General features: G+C 45.5%; 1 protein-coding gene across 1 annotated transcript in view; it reads left to right on the forward strand.

Annotated features, from left to right (window-relative positions):
* LOC130124547 (zinc transporter ZIP10-like) overlaps positions 1–17,856 on the forward strand; it is a 33,816-nt gene extending 15,960 nt beyond the window's left edge. The window contains exons 5-13 of the mRNA XM_056293949.1: positions 767–905; positions 1,901–2,026; positions 2,409–2,578; positions 2,853–3,038; positions 5,113–5,176; positions 5,424–5,810; positions 6,189–6,269; positions 13,941–14,131; positions 15,630–17,856. Coding sequence (XP_056149924.1) covers positions 767–905; positions 1,901–2,026; positions 2,409–2,578; positions 2,853–3,038; positions 5,113–5,176; positions 5,424–5,810; positions 6,189–6,269; positions 13,941–14,131; positions 15,630–15,782 — 1,497 coding nt within the window. The 3' untranslated portion in view covers positions 15,783–17,856. The remainder of the gene's footprint in view (positions 1–766; positions 906–1,900; positions 2,027–2,408; positions 2,579–2,852; positions 3,039–5,112; positions 5,177–5,423; positions 5,811–6,188; positions 6,270–13,940; positions 14,132–15,629) is intronic.
* The last annotated feature ends 3,723 nt before the right edge of the window (positions 17,857–21,579 follow it).

The raw sequence follows: 21,579 nt of genomic DNA on the forward strand, positions 1-21,579 counted from the left end.
AGCACAATATACAGGACACACAACACAACATACAGGACACACAGCACAATATACAGTACACACAACACAATATACAGTACACACAGCACAATATACAGGACACACAACACAACATACAGGACACACAGCACAGCACAATATACAGTACACACAGCACAACATACAGGACACACAACACAACATACAGGACACATAACACAATATACAGGACATACAGCACAGCACAATATACAGGACACACAACACAATATACAGGACACACAGCAAAATATACAGTACACACAACACAATATACAGTACACACAACACAACATACAGTACACACAACACAATATACAGTACACACAACACAATATACAGTACACAACAATATACAGGACACATAACACAATATACAGTACACATAACACAATATACAGTACACAACAATATACAGGACACACAACACAATATACAGTACACAACAATATACAGGACAAATAACACAATATACAGTACACATAACACAATATACAGGACACATAACACAATATACAGTACACAACAATATACAGGAGACATAACACAATATACAGTACACATAACACAATATAACACAATATACAGGACACACAGCACAACACAACATACAGGACACACAACACAACATACAGGACACACAACACAACATACAGGACACACAGCCCAATATGCAGTGTGTAGCAACAAGTAGTGTTAGTGTTTTGTGCAGCATAGCCCCTCACCAGTGTTGTTTTGTGGACCTTAGTGTCTCGGGGCTTCTGCCATCCTGTCCTCTCACGGGATGTCGGAGGATGCTGTCCTGACTGTCGGGGACTTCAGCTACATCTGTCCCGCTCTGCTCCGCCAGATGGACTCCAGGTCCTGTGTCCAGCATGGAGGGAAAGGTAAGTCAGCATCCTCCCGTTGTTCTCTCACCAAACCAAGTGATTCAGGTCAGGACAGAGTGGCTGCAGCTGGACTTGTCATGTTAACATTTTTAATTCAGACTCCCTTTTGACTCCATGGACCCCGATCAGCCTCATTAATGGTCATTAAAAGGTAATGCGTTACCATAAGAAGCCTGTCACACGCAGCTTTAAGTCTTGTTTAAATGTCACCAGGACAATCAGCAATTAGTTAAGAAGAAAGAGTGGCTTGGGGCGTCCACGTGGCGTAGTGGTCTATTCCGTTGCCTACCAACACGGGGATCGCCGGTTCGAATCCCCGTGTTATCTCCAGCTTGGTCAGGCATCCCTACAGACACAATTGGCTGTGTCTGCGGGTGGGAAACCAGATGTGGGTATGTATCTTGGTCGCTGCACTAGCGCCTCCTCTGGTCAGTTGGGGCACGTGTTCAGGGGGGAAGGGGAACTGGGGGGAATAGCGTGATCCTCCCATATGGTGCGTCCCCCTGGTGGAACTCCTCACTGTCAGGTGAGAAGAAGGGGCTGGTGACTCCACATGTATGCGAGGGGGCATGTGGTAATCTGCAGCCCTCCCCGGATCAGCAGGGGGGGTGGAGCAGAGACCGGGGCGGCTCGGGAGAGTGGGGTAATTGGACAGGTACAACTGGGGAGAAGAACAGCGAAAAATGCCCCCCCTCCCCAAAAAAAGAAGAAGACGAGTTTGTTGGTGGTGTTGTGATTATTTGTCTATATGAAAGCTGCTCTATCACACTTCCTCTAATCCAGCTGTGAACTGGTGAAACTTGAGTTTGTTTGAAATGATGCTGCTTGGCCCAAAAGTGGCGCCACAGTTGTAGTTCAACATGTAAGTGTGGCTTTAAGGCCCTGCTCATCTCCTCACATCAGAAAAGTGTCTCTGTGACATCATGAAACTGTCATTTCTTCTCACAGAGCATTTAAACATGGGCTTGACTAAAATCACTGTCTATTTGTAGGCTTGTCCCATGATAACCACGGACACAGTCACGGAGACGGGCACGGACACAGTCACGGAGACGGACACAGTGGACACAGTCACGGCAGCGATTCTGAAGCGTCCAGATCTAGAAGCGCCACCGTAGGTGAGTTTGAAACTCTACAGTTTGGTCAGACTGTGATGGGACACAACTGATGGACTGTTTGTCAGATTTGTTGGGACAGATGAAGTCCTGGCTCCAGACTCCTGTGACTCCATACTGCAGTTACTGTCCACCCTGCTCTGTCTTCTCAACATGGCAGTTACTGTCCACCCTGCTCTGTCTTCTCAACATGGCAGTTACTGTCCACCCTGCTCTGTCTTCTCAACATGGCAGTTACTGTCCACCCTACCCTGTCTTCTCAACATGGCAGTTACTGTCCACCCTGCTCTGTCTTCTCAACATGGCAGTGAGCGTGCTGATGTGCTGATGTTGACATGACATGATTTTGATGACTAAATCTAAAGAGTGTTTGTGTGTGTTCCAGCTTGGGTTGGCGGCTTCATTGCGGTCACGGTTATCAGCCTGCCCTCTTTGATGGGCATCATCATCATCCCCCTGATGAATAAGACTTTCTTCAAGTTCCTCATCAGTTTCCTGGTGGCTCTGGCCGTGGGCTCACTCAGCGGAGACGCCTTCCTGCACCTCATTCCCCACGTCAGTATTTCACCCGGCCGTCAGTCCTCAGGCCTGCTCGCTCACTGTTGGCAAACAAGACACTTTTTGATCTTTGTTCAGCAGCAGTAGAAGACTGGTTGTAATTCATGTGTTGTGTTCATGTCTTTTTAACTCTTGGATTGTTTTACATATCAGCTGGTTTTTATAAAGGTGACTGATTTTGTTTGTAATATCCTACTGAAGCCTGTTTTTAGATGGGTTTTTTTGTATATATTTATCAACCTCTGTCTCTGTTCATTTCTTGTCCCACCAGTCTCAAGGAGGCCATTCCCATTCTCATTCCCATTCCCATTCCCATGCCCATTCTCATCACCATGATGAGTCGGAGGAGCTGCGTGGGATCTGGTTGGGGCTTACAGCTCTGGCTGGAGTCTACTTCATGTTTCTGACAGAGCACTTCATCACCCTGGGCAAAATGTACAAGGATAAAAGACAGAGGGTCAGTACTGTGAGACTGCTTTTATTTCCTTACTGACACAAAGGACAGACAAAGCCTGATAGAGTGCAATATAAAAGTTGGTGTTGTGATTATTAAAACCCTCACTTTGATGCAGGTTAAGGTGATTTCTAGAACATCACTTTTTAGATCTATTACTACTACTTACAGCTGCTCCCGTTAGGGGGCGCCACAGCGGATCATCCGTTTCCATTTCTTCCTGTCTTCTGCGTCTTCCTCTGTCACACCAGCCACCTGCATGTCCTCCCTCACCACATCCATAAACCTCCTCTTTGGCCTTCTTCTCTCCTTCCCTGTCAGCTCCATATTCAGCATCCTTCTCCCAGTATATCCAGCATCTCTCCTCCACACATGTCCACACCATCTCAATGTTGTCTCTCTTGCTTTATCTCCAAACCGTCCAACCTGAGCGGTCCCTCTAATATAATCATTCCTAATCCTGTCCTTCATCACTCCGTGAAAATCTTAGCATCTTCATCTCTGCCACCTCCAGCTCCGCCTCCTGTCTTTTCATCAGTGCCACGGTCTCCAAACCATATAACATAGCTGGTCTCACAACCATCTTGTAAACCTTCCCTTTAACTCTTGCTGGTACCCTTCTGTCACAAATCACTCCTGACACTCTTCTCCACCCACTCCACCCTGCCTGCACTCTCTTCTTCACCTCTCTACTGCACTCCCCGTTACTTTGGACAGTTGACCCCAAGTATTTAAACTCATATGCCTTCGTCACCTCCACTCCTTGCATCCTGACCATTCCACTGTCCTCCCTCTCATTCACACATAGGTATTCCGTCTTGCTCCTACTGACTTTCATTCCTCTTCTCTCCAGTGCATACCTCCACCTCTCCAGGCTCTCCTCCACCTGCACCCTACTCTCGCTACAGATCACAATGTCATCCGCAAACATCGTCCATGGAGACTCCTGCCTGATCTTGTCCGTCAACCTGTCCATCACCATTGAAAACAAGAAAGGGCTCAGAGCCGATCCTTGATGTAATCCCACCTCCACCTTGAACCCATCTGTCATTCCAACTGCACACCTCACCACTGTCACACTTCCCTCATACATATCCTGCACCACTCCTACATACTTCTCTGCAACTCCCCACTTCCTCATACAATACCACACCTCCTCTCTCGGCACCCTGTCGTATGCTTTCTCTAAATCTACAAAGACACAATGCAACTCTTTCTGGCCTTCTCTATACTTCTACATCAACATTCTCAAAGCAAACATCACATCTGTGGTGCTCTTTCATGACATGAAACCATACTGCTGCTCGCTGATCATCACCTCTCCTCTTAACCTAGCTTCTATTACTCTTTCCCATATCTTCATGCTGTGGCTGATCAACTTTATACCTCTGTAGGTGCTACAGTTCTGCACATCGCCCTTGTTCTTGAAAATCGGTACCAGTATGCTTCTTCTCCACTCCTCAGTGGTTAAAAACCCCTACCCCATTTCTCCTCCCATTCGCACCATGGTAGAAGAGTTTGAACTCACCTCCGATACTCCTGGCCTTACTCCCCTTCCACCTGGTCTCTTGCACACACAGTATGCCTAGCTTTCTTCTCTCCATCATGTCAGCCAGCTCTCCCTTTACCAGCCATAGTGCCAATGTTCAAAGTTCTGACTCTCACCTCCACACTCCTACCCTTCCTCTTCTCTTGCTGCCTCTGGACATGCCTTCCCCCTCTCCTTCTCCTTCGCCCAACAATAGTATAGTTTCCACCGGCACCCTGCTGGTTTACAGTATCGGTGGCGGTCGTTGGTTACCCAGGCCTCGACTGATCCGGTATGGAAATCTTATTTATGATCCGCATATTTGATTTGGCAAAGATTTTACGCCGGATGCCCTTCCTGACACAACCCTTCCCATTTGTCCGGGCTTGGGACCGGCACTAAGAATGCACTGGCTTGTGCATCCTCAGTGGCTGGGTTAGAACATCACTTTTTAGACAGTTTCTAAATGTGCTGAATCCTGTCCATACCAGACCAGAGAGGGAAGTGAGCTGTTTCTTTGTGGTAACTTGAGCTGTGAATGTCTTCCAGAGCCACAGTAAAGGAGATCTGGACAATCAGCTGGCACTGGAGAACAACACCAAACCAGTCAAGGGTGAGATGTGTGAGAAGGAGGACCGCTCTTCTTCCTTTGTTTTATTTGAATGCAGGGATGAGTGTACATTAAACGCAGGTCACATCTGTTCTGCTGATTCTTCTTGCGTTTAATTGGAGAGCAGATGGGCTCTGTCTCAATGAAGCACAACGTTCATCATCTTTTCCTTGCTGAAGTGGATATGGTTGAACCCTGCTAGCTAAACGAGCAGAGTGACTGAGGTTCTGCCATCTCTCTGTGTCTCTAGATGTTGAGAACAAGGGCACTTCTGGTGACCACGTTAGCGACGGGAACATGGCAGAAGAGGAGCAGGTGATGCTGGCCCCGATCGTCGCCGTGGTGACCCCACAGGAGGCTGAAGAAGGCACCTTCACAGGCGATGAATGCGAGAACAAGTGTCACTCACACTTCCATGACACGGTGGCCAAGGCCGACCCCAAGCACCACCATCACCATGACTACCACCACATCCTGCACCATCACCACTCCCAGAACCACCACCCCCACGCACACCCCCACTCCCATTCCCACTCCCACACTGAGCAGGACCTCAAGGGGGCCGGCATCGCCACCCTGGCCTGGATGGTCATCATGGGAGATGGCCTACATAACTTCAGTGACGGCCTGGCCATTGGTGAGTAGACGATTTCAACATGCAGGGATCAGCAGGGAATAATAAATACCTTCCGGTATCAGCGCTAACCCTATTCACTGCTTTTTGCTAACGGCTGAGCAGTTGTTTCCATTTGAACAACCTGGAAAAGAACGCAGATGGCGTCCCATTTACTTAAGCTTTCATAATCCAGAAAGCAGAAACTCGAGGGGTTTGAGTCCCTGATGGTATGTTAGCCATAGCCTGACCAACTTCCATGAATAGAAAGTCAAATCCCTGAAGCAGTTCCACCACAACTGAGTACTAATGTGAGGCGGGGCTGAATGAGAGCAACTCTCAGTCTGATGAAGCTGAATGTAACTGAGAGTTTCTGGTGTAGTAACATCTGTTCTCCACCAGGGGCCGCCTTCACTGAGAGTCTGTCCAGTGGTCTCAGCACCTCCTTGGCTGTCTTCTGCCATGAGCTCCCACATGAACTTGGTGAGTCTCCCATCACCTGCTATAACAGTTTACATGATTTGTGTTCCCCCGTCACCGCTCTTGTGTTTTACAAATGCTGCTGCTTTCTGTGTGGTGGTGATAAATATATTGGTGTCTTCTGTGTCCACTGTGTGGTGGTGATAAATATATTGTCTCTTCTGTGTCCACTGTGTGGTGGTGATAAATATATTGTCTCTTCTGTGTCCACTGTGTGGTGGTGATAAATATATTGTCTCTTCTGTGTCCACTGTGTGGTGGTGATAAATATATTGTCTCTTCTGTGTCCACTGTGTGGTGGTGATAAATATATTGTCTCTTCTGTGTCCACTGGGCTGACATGGCGTTGAGCTGCTACTTGGTCATCTTGTGACTTATACTTGGGTAAAAAAAAAGGATATAGTCACTTTCGGTTTTGAAATGCAACAGAATTTAGCACTGAATGCAACTTTAAGCACAGACTGTATTAAAATGACTGACGCAGAAAACGGATCCACAGTGGGAATATGTGAAATCTTTCAGACTTCTTTAGTTTTTACAATACAAACTGACTGAGAGAGGTCGGGGTATTTAAGGTGGACTTTGTGGAATCCCACAAATTGGGTTTAGTTTTAGGTCTAGAGAGGGACCCTCTACAGAGATGAGGATTTCCCCTACACCCACCAATGGGGATTTAGGGAGGAAAGAGCGATCACCCCACAGTTTGAAGTCCTCTATATTTTTTGTTTGTGTTATGTTGATGATTGTTGATGATTATTTAGTTCAGAAGTGTTTTGGAGTACATTTTCATGGAGGAGCAAAACATAAAGATGTCTCACGGCATCAAGATGATGTCGCTGAATGTGAATGGTCTAAATGCACCAAGGAAAAGAGGGAGGCTTATGACAAAACTGAAAAAAGAAAAAGCACAAATCACATTCCTTCAAGAAACCCATTTACCCCATAATTCAAAGATAGAGAAAGAAGGTATATTACATTAAATAATCAATAATACTTATAAATGTATATGCGCCCCCAGAAAGTGATAAATATTTCCTTAAGTCCCTCTTTGATGTCATAGCTGTAGAAACAGAGGGACTATTCATTTGTGGAGGAGATCTATTATTATTATTATTATCTAAATGTTGTTGTTAACCATAGTGTGCATACAACAAGTCTCAAAAGAACCAAGAAGGAGATATCAAGATTCATAAATGTGTCATTGGAAAAGATGGGGATGATGGATTTATTGGAGAAACCTTTGGAAAAAGATTTAACTCACTATTCAGCTGCTCATAAAGTTCACTGAAGGATGGACTGTTTTGTGAAGGTAGGTGACAGCCACAAAGTGAAGGAATGTAGGATTGGTGGGCCAGGTGTGTCGGATCATAACCCACTCTATTTAAAATTATGCCTAAATAACAGAAAAAGACAAACTGTATGGAGACTAAGTGTGGGGATATTGAATAATGAAAGAAAGGAGAAAGTAAAAGCAGAAATAAAAAGATACATGGAGGAAAATAACAGTGGAGCAGTAGACCCAACAGTAATTTGGGATGCCATGAAGGTGGTCATTATGGGAAAATTGATAGCGGAAACAACACACGTTAAAAGGTTTAAATTAGAGTCATACAGAAAATGTTCTGAAAGTTTAAGGGAACTGGAGCAGGACTATCAGAATTCCAATAGCCCAAAGGTATACCAACAAACCAGAGACTTGAAAACAAAGATAAAGGACACACTATTATATGAAGCTGAAAAAAGAAATAGGTTTCTGAAACAGAACTACTATGAAGCAGGCTCAAGGGCCACTAAACTATTAGCAAAACGTATATGAAAACAACAAATAATTAATAATATACATAAAATCAGAGACCCACACACAAGTGAGTTGATATACATACCATAAAAAATAAAGTCTTTCAATGACACTACAAGGAATTATATACACAACCCGTATCTGCAGATGAAGAAGAAATGAGCTCATTTCTAGATTCACTGGATTTGCCATCAGTTGGCCACCTGCAAAATGACCTGTTAACGGTCGTTATTACAATGGAGGAGGTGAATGATGCAATAAATACTTGAAAGAATAACAAATCTCCGGGTGGTGATGGATATCCAGCAGAGTGGTATAAGACATTCAAAGAAGAGCTGGCACCATTGCTCCCACCTCCTTTAATTGGACACTTGAAAATAATAAACTGCCACCATCATGGACTGAAGCAATAATCTCAGTCATCCCAAAAGAAGGAAGGGGCCAAGAACACTGTGAGAAATTTAGACCAATATCAATATTAAATGTAGACTATGCAATATATACAACAATTATTTCTAAATGACTGACCACCTTTATAACAGAATGGATAGAGGAAGATCAAACAGGATTTATAAGAGGATGTCAAATGCAGGATAATATTAGAAGAACCCTGCATATAGTAGAACAAGCATGAGGAAAAAACAAAGTACTGTAATAGTAAGCATCGATGCAGAAAAAGCATTCAATTGTGTAAATTGGACAGTTCCATATAAAGTGTTGGAACGATTTGGATTCAGCAGTAAATCAGTACAATGCATACATAAAGACGCGATATCAACAGCCCACTGCTAGACTTAAAATAATTGGAAGGCTGACGGATAAAATGAAGTTACAGAGGTCGACTAGACAAGGATGTTGCCTGTCACCCACACTATTTGCTCTTTCTGCAGAACCTTTGGCACAAGCAGTTCGTCAAAACAAAGACCTTAAGGGAGTTATGGGAAATGGCACAGAACATAAATTAGGACTTTTGCGGATGATGTCATAGCCTTCCTTAAACCAAATAAATCACTCCCTGTACTGATGAAGCTTCTAGAAACATAGAGATACCTTTCAGGATATAAAATTAATATTTCAAAAACACAGATACTAACACTTAACTATACTCCATCAAAGGGATTCAGGAACACTTTAATTTTAATTGGAAACTAAAGAAAATTAAATATCTGGGGGTTGCCATCACAAAAGGACTATCTAAATCATACAAAGCAAACTATGACAGGATAAATCGAGAGAAACACGAAGACATGGAAAGATGGTCTACTCAACCACTAGATCTCAACTTGAGAATTGAGACTATCAAAATCAATTGTAGCGCCCACCCCCTACTCTTGTGTCAATGGACACCGTGAAAGGGAATAAACTAGGAAGGTGGGGCTACAGCTTCGTATACAATTACTATTCTGAATAAGAGGTAACTATACCCAGAAAAATTATGCTTAATGAACTCAACTTATTATTCAGATGAAATAACTGGACCAGACAACCTTCTTATATAAACAGGTAATGTATTGAATTTAGGAATGTGAATAAAGTAAAGTTGTGACAGCAGCAATGCAAAAAAGGCGCACAATTGTCAATCATGTCAAATACCCCAAAAAAGAAAATGCAAATAAAGAATAATGTGACTCCAGTCAATAGTTGCACAACCAATACCTTTGTGCACCCCAAGTATACCAGTGCTTTTGAGATGGGAAAATTATCTAATATATATATATATATATATATATATATATAATTCTAAATGTAATAGAATAGAGTGGGAAAGAATTTGTATAAAGCGGGACCAGGATTGTGATAATAGTATTATATCCATTTAGTGGACATCAGTATAATAGGGAAAAATGTAATTAGTGTACTGCTAGGTACTGCTCTAATAATAATACTCGGACTATATCTATTTAGTGGACAATATGACACTAGCTGTGAGTATACCTCCAATAAAGCTAACTATCTATAGCTTCTAAATAGATTGGGCCTAATTACTTTGACTGTAAGCAGTACTGTAGCAGATACTCTGCTTTAAATGGACCCCTAGGAATGTATTGGCTGTACCATAACAGAATAATTCACCTGGTGCTTTAAAACAAGTGCACGTACCTTTTGCGGTACAATAATATACCCCCAAATAAAAACAAAACCAAAATACCTGTTGCTCAATATCACAAATGTAACAACAGTGGTGGGCCCACACACTTTATAACACAAGTAAAATAACCCCAAAAGCCGGCATAAACAAATAAACGTTGCAGGCCTGGTTGGTGCTTGGGTGCGTGGTGACACGCGCGCTACTTACAATGAGCCCCTTCACTCAACAGAGCCGAATGAGACTGTACTTACCAATGTCCGTGGGTGGTCATACGGGACAAGTAGCGCCGCCTTGTGGCCAGGAGAGCTCTGTACGCGCCCACGTAGCACCGAGCATAAACGATGACCAAAATCCAACGATGAACTGTCGTATACGAAACTTAATGGGCAGTGCGCGTGACCGGGTTGATATACTGCCGAATACTATGGCTCAGTCCCACGAGCTGCAGGTTCACTGAAACAAGGCAGAGTATAACCGATACAGATAAGCTAACTTGCTAGCATATTTGACTAGCAAGACACTCGTAAAGAACACTGGGGCGAACAGAAAATAAAACGCATCTTTCAAACGTGCTATAAAACCGAGTCGACTCCTATATGTTGTCAGTAAAAGACCGTATTTCGAATGACAACTGCCATCATTAAAGTAAAGGTGAGATTAGCCTAACTACCCAAGCCAATCGGGAGCAATCAGCTAACGTTAGCTGATTGAGTTAGCAAACGAAGCTAACAGTGAGAATTTACGTACACAACCTCAAACTGAACATAATCTGACTCAACATACCTTGCAATTTACACGTTTGATCAACGTATAAGAGTCGACTGTAAAAGTATACAATTAAAGCCCAATACAGGACAATGCTGAGGAGACTGCAAACAGTGGAACGCCACTTGACTTGAGACCTTCACTCCCCAACTCTCTAGAACTTCTTCTTCCCTAAAGTTTTCTCTACTCCCGCCCCCCATCCAATCACAATAAAGATTTGCCCTTATTGACATGTGACATTAACCAATAAAACACTCTTATATGTCATACAGAATAGGTTGTACACTCGCTATGCCGCGTGTGTGCCCATGTACATTCCAATCAAACTTGCTTAGGTTTTTCTTTTCTTTTCTTTCTTTTTTAGGGCAGACGGGATGCGAACCTCAGACATAAGCAAATCCCTAATGACACAGTAAAACTACATGCATTTAACAACTGTACTAAACCCAGCCTTTTCTCACCCGGGCTACACAAAGTACTACCTAGGCTTCTCAATTTATTCCACTCTACCTATAGAGGTCCCTCACACTCAGTTCATGACCTGGGACAGGATAATATCACGGTTCATCTGGGGAGGCAAAAAGCCTGGAGTGAGGTATAAAACTCTCCCAACTACCAAAAGATAGAGGGGGTATGAGTCTTCCAAACTTGAAAGAATACTATTCTGCTGCCCAGTTAAGATATGTTGTGTATTGGTGTAAACCAGATTACACAGCAAAGTGGAAAGAAATGGAAAACGAATTTGGAGGTTACCCAACCCAGAATATAATTGGAGATAAAGATGCATATAACAAAATTTCAAATCATATGGCTTCAGTGACATTGTTTACCCTAGAATTATGGTTCAGAATAATGAAAAAGTAAAAGTACAGGATAAAGAAAGGTAAAGATTTGCTAAAGTGAGTTGCATTTGGTAGTAATTTTAAACCGGCCAGGTATGACAAAGGATTCAAACAGTGGGAAACCAACGGACTTACAGCATGGTGTACGTTAGAGAAGGACGGGGAGCTCGAGAGCTTCCAGAACAAGAAAGATAAATATGATTTGGGTAAACATTAATTATACAGGTACCTACAAATGAGGGATTACTGTAGAAAGGAAATCAAGTCCTCCATGGAAGTGAATGGTGTGATCCAATTTATACTCGGTTTGTACAAGGACACCGAAATCAGAATCATATCTGCACCATACCAAACACTGAGGACAAATGAGCGTTCAACTAAATGTATAAAAGAAAAATGGGAAACAAGAGTTCACCATAAAAATGTCAGATGGCGGTTGGCAAAACATGGAAAATACACCAAACATCCACCAGTTCACGAATATGGAGGGAACTCTCTTGGAAAATTTTTATCCGTTTTTTTTTTTTTTTTTTATCACCCCAAAGTCCAGGGTAAATATCTGAACACAGACCTACCATGCTGGAGGAAACGTTGAATATTAGACACAGACACAAAATATCAATGTATGGGAAATGGTACACAAAATTTGACATAAGATACTAAGAGACGATATCCCTGTGAGCTACATGGTGCTTTATCTGTGTAATCGTACCGAAGGAAATGTACACATAACAGATAGATATCTGGTCAAAATACTGTTAATAGCTAGTAAAAAGGCTATTACAAGGAAATGGGGTAAAGTGGATCCCCAGACACAGGATCAGTGGTTAGAGACGGTAGAGGAACTCTATACAATGGAAAAACTGACACATGGTTTGAGATTACAAGAAGCACAACTAGAAGAACAGAAGGCAAGAAGAGCTAGAGGGCAAATCTCACCATGTTGGGTTGTCTCAGCGTGTTTATGTTCTAGCTTTTGAGTGACACACGGTCCAGAGTAGTAGTGGTGGTGATGAATATATTGTCTCTTCTGTGTCCACTGTGTGGTGGTGATAAATATATTGCCTCTTCTGTGTCCGCTGTGTGGTGGTGATAAATATATTGGTGTCTTCTGTGTCCACTGTGTGGTGATGATAAATATATTGTCTCTTCTGTGTCCACTGTGTGGTGGTGATAAATATATTGTCTCTTCTGGGTGAAATGGCATTGAGATGCGTACTTGGTCATCTTGTGCTTGGGTAAAAAAAGATTTGAGGATAGAATCACTTTTGGTTTTGAAGTGCAACAGAATTTCAGAACTTTCTAGATGGATATTTAGTGTTTCGCAGAAAACCTCTAATTCTACCTTCACAGTACACAGATTGTAATTTAATTCTACCTTCACAGTACACAGTTTGTAATATAATTCTACCTTCACAGTACACAATTTGTAATTTAATTCTACCTTCACACTACACAGTTTGTAATTTAATTCTACCTTCACACTACACAGTTTGTAATTTAATTCTACCTTCACAGTACACAGTTTGTAATTTAATTCTACCTTCACAGTACACAGTTTGTAATATAATGCTACCTTCACAGTACACAGTTTGTAATTTAATTCTACCTTCACAGTACACAGTTTGTAATTTAATTCTACCTTCACACTACACAGTTTGTAATTTAATTCTACCTTCACAGTACACAGTTTGTAATTTAATTCTACCTTCACAGTACACAGTTTGTAATATAATGCTACCTTCACAGTACACAGTTTGTAATTTAATTCTACCTTCACAGTACACAGTTTGTTATATAATTCTACCTTCACAGTACACAGTTTGTAATTTAATTCTACCTTCACAGTACACAGTTTGTAATATAATTCTACCTTCACAGTACACAGTTTGTAATTGAAAGGCAAATCTCACCATGTTGGGTTGTCTCAGCGTGTTTTATGTTCTAGCTTTTGAGTGAGACACGGTCCAGAGTAGTAGCGTATGACCTCATAAACACACAGGATCAAGGTCCAGCCTGACACACATGCTACAAAGACCACAGGACTTGGCATGCTTTGGAAATATGGATCACAGTCCAAGTCCCCACATGTCCACATTCTGTATATGAACTCTTGTATATGCCAAAGTGTGTCTGACATCAGAGCTCAGGAGTTAAAGTGTTAAAACTCCATTTCCCAGGTGACTTTGCGGTGCTACTGAAGGCAGGCATGACGGTGCGCCAGGCAGTCATCTACAACCTGCTGTCATCCTTAACGGCCTATCTGGGCCTGATCACTGGTATCCTCATCGGCCAGTACGCTGACGACATTGCAACATGGATATTCGCTCTCACGGCTGGTCTCTTCCTGTATGTGGCGCTGGTGGACATGGTAAGTACACACAGGACACAAATACTACAGTACCTCTACCATAGTACCACAGTACATACTGATACACATGGTACACACAACAGTACCTCTAACAGTACTAACATAGTACCACAATACATACTGACATACATGGTACACACACAACAGTACCTCTAACAGTACTAACATAGTACCACAGTACATACTGATACACGTGGTACACACAATAGTACCTGTAACAGTACTAACATAGTACTACAGTACAAACTGATACACACAACAGTACCTCTAGCAATACTAACATAGTACCATAGTACATACTGGTACAGATGGTACTTCAGAAGTGTGGGTAAATATACCTTGTGTGCCACTGTGCTACTCTGTCATTAGAAGAGCGTCTCAATATGAAAAACTGTTTGATTCAGAAAACAGCGGTGCTCCCACCACGCTGCTGAGAAATGTACTTCAACTAGCAACTCCGCCGGCGTCCGGGTAGCACGGCGGTCTATTCCGTTGCTCACCAACATGGGGATCGCTAGTTCGAATCCGTATGTTACCTCTGGCTTTTTCAGGCGTTCCTACAGACACAATTGGCCGTGTATGAGGGTGGGAAGCTGGATGTGGGTATGTGTCCTGCTCGCTGCAGTAGCGCCTCCTCTGGTCGGTCAGGGCGCCTGTTCCCCAAACAGGCGTGATCTTCCCACATGCTCCGTCCCCCTGGTGAAACTCCTCACTGTCAGGTGAAAAGAAGTGGCTGGCAACTCCACAGGTATGGGAGGAGGCATGTGGTAGTCTGCAGCCCTCCTGGATCAGCAGAGGAGGTGGAGCAGAGACCGGGACGGCTCAGGAGAGTGGGGTGATTGGTCGAGCACCATTGGGGAGAAAAAGAGGGGGGGGGGAGACGTGTGGGGGGGGGTGGATGAGAGCTGCAGCTCTTCTTTTTCCCTGAGAGTCAGCAGCAGCTGTTGTGCTGACACAGCAGTACTGACCTAATGTCTAATCCTGGTGCTAAAACAAGCTGCTTTAGTCCCGGCTGTGGCCTTCAGAACCACCTGGCCAGTTCTCTGTGTCTCACACACACACAGTATGAAGCCGAGTCTGAGCCACTGGTCTCTGACCTGCACTACCGGCCGTGTTGTGATGGAGTTCTGAGTCGTGGTCTTAAACCGGTACCACGGAGTTGGAGAAGAGGGCGGCAGCCTACAGGCAGGCCTGGGGTCACACTGGGCAGTTGACAGTAGCAGCAGATGTGCCAGTGTGGCTGAGGAGAACTGTGAACATGCAGCACAATCCTTCCTGTTTTTAAACAGGAGTGCTGGACAGCATCAAGTATTGGAAACCTGTTTTTACCGGCTGGTTCCTCTTTTATTCTGTACATTTAGTAAAGTTGGCAACAGGATAGATGAGTGTGTGTCGTTTTAAATGGACCTAAAATGCTTCCTGTGGTGAGTGTGACATCATGTCCTGTTTGACATCATATCCTGTATATGGGTAAATTCATGTGTGTGTTTGTTGGCAGGTGCCAGAGATGCTGCACAATAATGAAGGAAACCACGGTTCCAGTCACTGGGGCTTCTTCCTGCTGCAGAACGCCGGCATGCTGTTGGGCTTCGGCATCATGCTGCTCATCGCCATTTATGAACACAGCATCCATCTGGACCTGGGTTACTGAAGATGGGTGTAGTCCTGCTCCTCCCGTGCATTCCAGTGCTGCAGTTAAATTATGTGTGTGGATTTTTATTATGTTGTGTGTTCTTTCTGCTTGTGTCGGCTTCTACTGTCCTGAAACTCAAATGGGTCCTCCTCTGCGCTGGTGGGCTGAGATCTTCCCCGGACCAGAACATGAATGTGTGGTGATGTGACTGATGAGGGAGGCAGGGACGCATGTTATGGATGTCCTGATGAAGAGCTGCTTACCTGACATGGCTTTGGTCTGGTGGTCAGATGTGGGCTTGCATACAGACTCCTTTAGGGCGGCTAATGTGCTTGGGCCGGTTAAAGGTTGGCCCGGCGGCTGATTCTGAGCCGCACCAGAGCTCGTCTTGCGTCATGTTGATTTATTTGGAGCCTTTTTGTTGTCCAGCTTTGTCTGTTACAAGACATCAGACCATGAAGGTCTTTCTTTAGTTCCTGCTTTGTGTTGGGCTTGTATACTGTAGTCCGTGGTCATGATCTCCACATGGTGCCTTACATTCAGACTCTTATGTGGAGTCCAGGTTCTGCCTTGGGGCAGTGTGCCACCGAAGGACAAACGGCAGCCGTAACATGTTGTTGGTTTGTCTTCTTTAACGACCAGTGTGTGTCCTTCGTCGTCGGCTCGTCTGTTACATCATGTTTCCTTACAGACAACAGACCGAGCTTCTCTTGACCCTCTGACCTTCTGTCCTCACTTGTCACCGAGAGCCTGAGGCCACCGCGGCACGCTGGCTGATCCAAGCCCGGCGTTTTCTAATGGGACACACCTGACAGGTGGTCTCTTTAAAGGATCAGACGCTGAGCTACACTGGAACCCCATTCCTACAAGTCCTGTGAACATGAGTCCAGCATGTTGTCAGTTGATTTTTGTTAAAGATTTTGCTGTTACTTCAAATGTCTGTCGTTAATGCTGTTTGACTTGTTCTTCAGTCACTTTTGAATATCTTGTGGAACAAGGAAGCCACCCGTTGTTTGGTTTCATTAATCTCCTGCGGTCAAAGTCCTGCTTCCCCCCCCCACCCCACCCCTTCTGGCAAGCTGCGGCCCAGCCTCGGCCGGGTCAGAGGTCAGGGTGTCCACCCAGAGGTGTTGTGAGCAGCGTCTTCTTGTCCGGCTCATCGGGGCAGACGCACTTGGGGACGGCCTTCCTGTCCCAGCTCAGTCTTCTCCAAAGGGCCCGAGTGGGTTTCCTGCGAGCCTGGTCCACATGTCAGAAGATGTGGGCTGGTGGCTGACAGAGGACATGTCCCTGTTGAACGTCACCAAGTCTGGTACATTACTCTCATTGTCCCTGCTGAAGTGCCCGTGAGCAAAGTGTCAGAGAGCTCTCTGTTACCCGTCTGTCTCTGAGAGTCATTCTCTGGAATCTGACGATGGAGCTGAAAGAGGGATGTTTGTTTTTGTTTCTTTCTCCTTCAGGAAGTAAATGTTTTCAGAAATACTGTGGCAGCTCTACATGAACCCTTCTCACAAACCAAGTACACGTCTAAGATCTGCTTCCAGTAAACGTTGACTTGGAATGTGGTCTGTCCTTGTAATCCTGAGCTGATATGTTGTACAAAGTGATGAGGTCAAGAGATGTTTCCAGAATGAGGTCATGTAAAGTGTTGTAATTATTGTAAGTTATTGTGCCATTTTTTAATTTAAACGGAAAGTGTTTGTTTCTGCCCAGCTGTCCTGTAACAAACGTCAAGTCCAACCAACCACAGCACGTTTTATGTACTTGTACACCCACTGAACTTGCTTCATGGCTTATTTTTTACTTTTGTGTGTGTACAACAATCTGTATTGGACAGTGGAATTGTCCGTGGCCACTACTGGTATCAGTCCTATTAAATATTGACCAAATATTAAAACCCTGTCAAGAAGTGAGCAGTCTGGACAAGGTTCTGGAGCCCTCGAGCCAAGGTGTGTGTTGTCTCCATGTAGGAGGGATCCGTTTGTGGTGGAAGTTCAGTATGCCAACGTAGACTACATGGTTTGTTAGGCAGCTTTAGGATGGTCACTGTGTTTTTTCCTTTTATAACAATAAAACTTGTTCACCCACACAACGTGTTTTTTCTGCCCCTGTCCATGGGGAGTCATGTACACCCCCAGTAGCTGAAAAGCCAAGGCTGTGGTGGAGGCAGTCAGTCCCACTGCTGCCCTCTGCTGCTCAGCTACGGTACAACATCCCCCTCTGCTGCTCGGCTACGGTACACATCCCCCTCTGCTGCTCGGCTACGGTACAACATCCCCCTCTGCTGCTCAGCTACGGTACTACTACCCCCTCTGCTGCTCAGCTACGGTACTACAACCCCCTCTGCTGCTCAGCTACGGTACAACATCCCCCTCTGCTGCTCAGCTACGGTACTACAACCCCCTCTGCTGCTCAGCTACGGTACTACAACCCCCTCTGGCGCTCAGCTACGGTACACCAAGCCCCGCCCACCGCCGTCCACATTGACGGCAACGTTTTCAACAAAACGGTAAAGTATTGTTGCGTTTTGGCCATTCGTTCACGCGACAACGACGTTTTGGGGGCCTGAAAACGCAAACTTTAAACCGGGTTCCAGAGTGAAACCTTTTGAAACGCAACGGCAGCATCCCCGTGCAAACTAGCAAAAACGGTGACGTCACAGCTCCACTTTCCACGTTTTTACATTTTCAGTCAAACAGCCATGCGCGAGTAAGAAGCCAGCATTAACAATGGCGGATTAGCGAGCTGTGTTGGTGCTGTTGTGTCTGCTACGCCTATCAACGCTCCTCCACCAGTGTAGGTCTGCTGCACCACTGCCGTGATCAGCGGGACCCGCACTGCTGACCTGCTTCATGGTCCCCACAACACCACCTGCTGCACTTCACTGTCTTCACACTACACACAACACCACCTCCAGCACCACCACACCTGCTGCACTTCACTGTCTTCACACTACACACCACAACACCACCTCCGTCATCACCACGTCACCTGCTGCACTTCACTGTCTTCACACTACACACCACAACACCACCTCCGTCACCACCACACCTGCTGCACTTCACTGTCTTCACACTACACACAACACCACCTCTGTGACCACCACACCTGCTGCACTTCACTGTCTTCACACTACACACCACAACACCACCTCCGTCATCACCACGTCACCTGCTGCACTTCACTGTCTTCACACTACACACCACAACACCACCTCCGTCACCACCACACCTGCTGCACTTCACTGTCTTCACACTACACACCATAACACCACCTCCAGCACCACGTCACCTGCTGCACTTCACTGTCTTCACACGACACACCACAACACCACCTCCGTCATCACCACGTCACCTGCTGCACTTCACTGTCTTCACACTACACACCACAACACCACCTCCGTCACCACCACACCTGCTGCACTTCACTGTCTTCACACTACACACCATAACACCACCTCCAGCACCACGTCACCTGCTGCACTTCACTGCCCATCCTAGAGGATCACATACTTTTGCCACTCACAGATGTGTAGTATTGGATCATTTTCCTAAATAAATAAATGACCAAGTATAATATTTTTGTCTCATTTGTTTAATTGGGTTCTCTTTATCTACTTTTAGGACTTGTGTGAACATTTGATGATGTTTTAGGTCATATTTATGCAGAAATATAGAAAATGCTAAAGGGTTCACCAACTTTCAAGCACCTCTGTACATATGAAGCTGGAAAGGAAACCAAAGTAAACTTAGCACCAAAAGTAAGGAAATGTGGTGTGTTTGGTAGATGATGTCTTTGTTGTAACGATGCCTCTTGGCAGTAAATCTTGTATCAGGCAGCTGATGGTCAGCACCTGGGGGACCAGAAGCTCAACACAAGAGTCAACAGCAACAGCAAAATAAGCTGTTTGGCATTGGCAGAGAAGATCTGGCAAATGTTTCATGGGCACAACCCAGATACTCAGCTCTGCTGCTCACCCCACAGATGCATGTTCCTTACACATGTGGCGCCATTTAAAAGGGGAATAAACAGGCTTTCCAACGCTATAAGATGTACTGCCAAGAAGCATTGGTACAACAATGAGATAATCCACCAAACACACATCTCCTTACTGTTTGTGCTAAGTATCGTTTTTAAAAACCAACATGTTTACGTCTATCCACAAATGGCAGGTCATTGACCGTAGACAGGATGGGCGAGTTGGCTGTTTGATGAGTTGAACACAGGGGGGCGTCACAGTCGAAGGTTGGTATAATACTGTCAGTGTGCACTTACCCCACTCTTCCCAGCCGACCCGGTCTCTGCTCCGCCCCCTCTGCCCATCCGGGGAGGGCTGCAGACTACCACATGCCTCCTCCCATACACGTGGAGTCACCAGCCGTTTCCTTTCATCAGCCGCTATTCCCCCCAGTCCCCCCAGTCCCCCCCCCGCTGAACAGGCGCCCCGGCCGACCAGAGGAGGCGCTAGTGCAGCGACCAGGACACATACCCACATCCGGCTTCCCACCCGCAGACACGGCCAATTGTGTCTGTAAGGAACCCGACCAAGCCGGAACAGCACTCGAACCGGCACTCGCTGTGTTGGTAGGCAACGGAACAGACTGCTACACTACCCGGACGCCTCCCCCTTCCAGTGTTGATATCAGAAACGCAGGCGTCTCTTGTGAAACAATATAGCTTTGACTGGACATTACCTAGCTTTGACTGGACATTGGACATTACCTAGCTTTGATTGGACGTTGGACATTACCTAGCTTTGATTGGACGTTGGACATTACCTAGCTTTGATTGGACACAGATCAGTCTGCTCTGCCGGTTGAGCGGAGGTCAGCTGGTGATGTGCGCATGCGCATGCCCAACCGTCGCCTCGCGCTTCCCGCGTCTGTCTGTCTGTCCCTGTCGTTCTCGGTCTCTCTCTCTCTCTCTCTCTCTATATATATATATATAAAGGACTTAATGCGTAATTAATGGCAGATAGCGAACAGTCTTTACATTTTACACTCGTCCCTCTTTGAAAATGTGCGCGCTAGCACACGACAGAAGCGGGCAGGGGGAACTTCAGGAAGGGGGTTTGAACCGGAAGTGGACGTGGCATGGCGGCCCCAAGACGACGGAGGAAGGACTACTCGGACTGCTAACTAATTAGCGGCTAGCGGTAAGCTAGCTGGCCCAACCATAGCGTACAGCTTCTGTTGCAAACTGTCATTAATCAGGCCGTTCTTCACCAAAAGCCTGCTTATCTGTGACGGTATAACGTGGGTTTCCCTCACGCTGCTAGCGGCAGTTCTCGGCTAAATGGGCCGAACGTATCGCAGGTGACGGTACCGGTGTGGGGCTGGCTGTGTTATATGTCCGTATACCTGCCGGTAACTTGGTATCTCCGTGGCGTGTCGTTACTGACGTGTGCAGCTGGATACCGCTTCAGATAGCATTCTGGTGAGTAACCTGAAAGCAGTGGGGCAGAAGCATAAAGGAGCACAGCCATGGTGGTAGTTCGGTTGGAAACGAATAATGTGATTAAACTATTGGTGTTGATTATTGATCGTTGACCTCACCCAGTGCCGCCGTCGGAAGATGGCGGCCCGACCAAGTACCGTCCAGGCAGTGTCTTTGTCCACGTCCGCTTCTACGTTTTGTCTTCGTTTGATGGCAGGGAGAGCTTGGTCTGCTTCGTCCGGTTGGGCGGGGACCACGGCCCTGCCCGGAGCTGCGTCCGAGGGCGGTGTGAGGCGGGGTGGGCTAAGCTAACTGCTAACCCATGCAGACCGGCGGTTTTGACAGTCGTCCTGGCTGATGTTCGTTCCCTTGGACACTG

This window comes from Lampris incognitus, chromosome 14 (assembly GCF_029633865.1).
Source record: "Lampris incognitus isolate fLamInc1 chromosome 14, fLamInc1.hap2, whole genome shotgun sequence".
Classification (NCBI taxonomy): domain Eukaryota; kingdom Metazoa; phylum Chordata; class Actinopteri; order Lampriformes; family Lampridae; genus Lampris; species Lampris incognitus.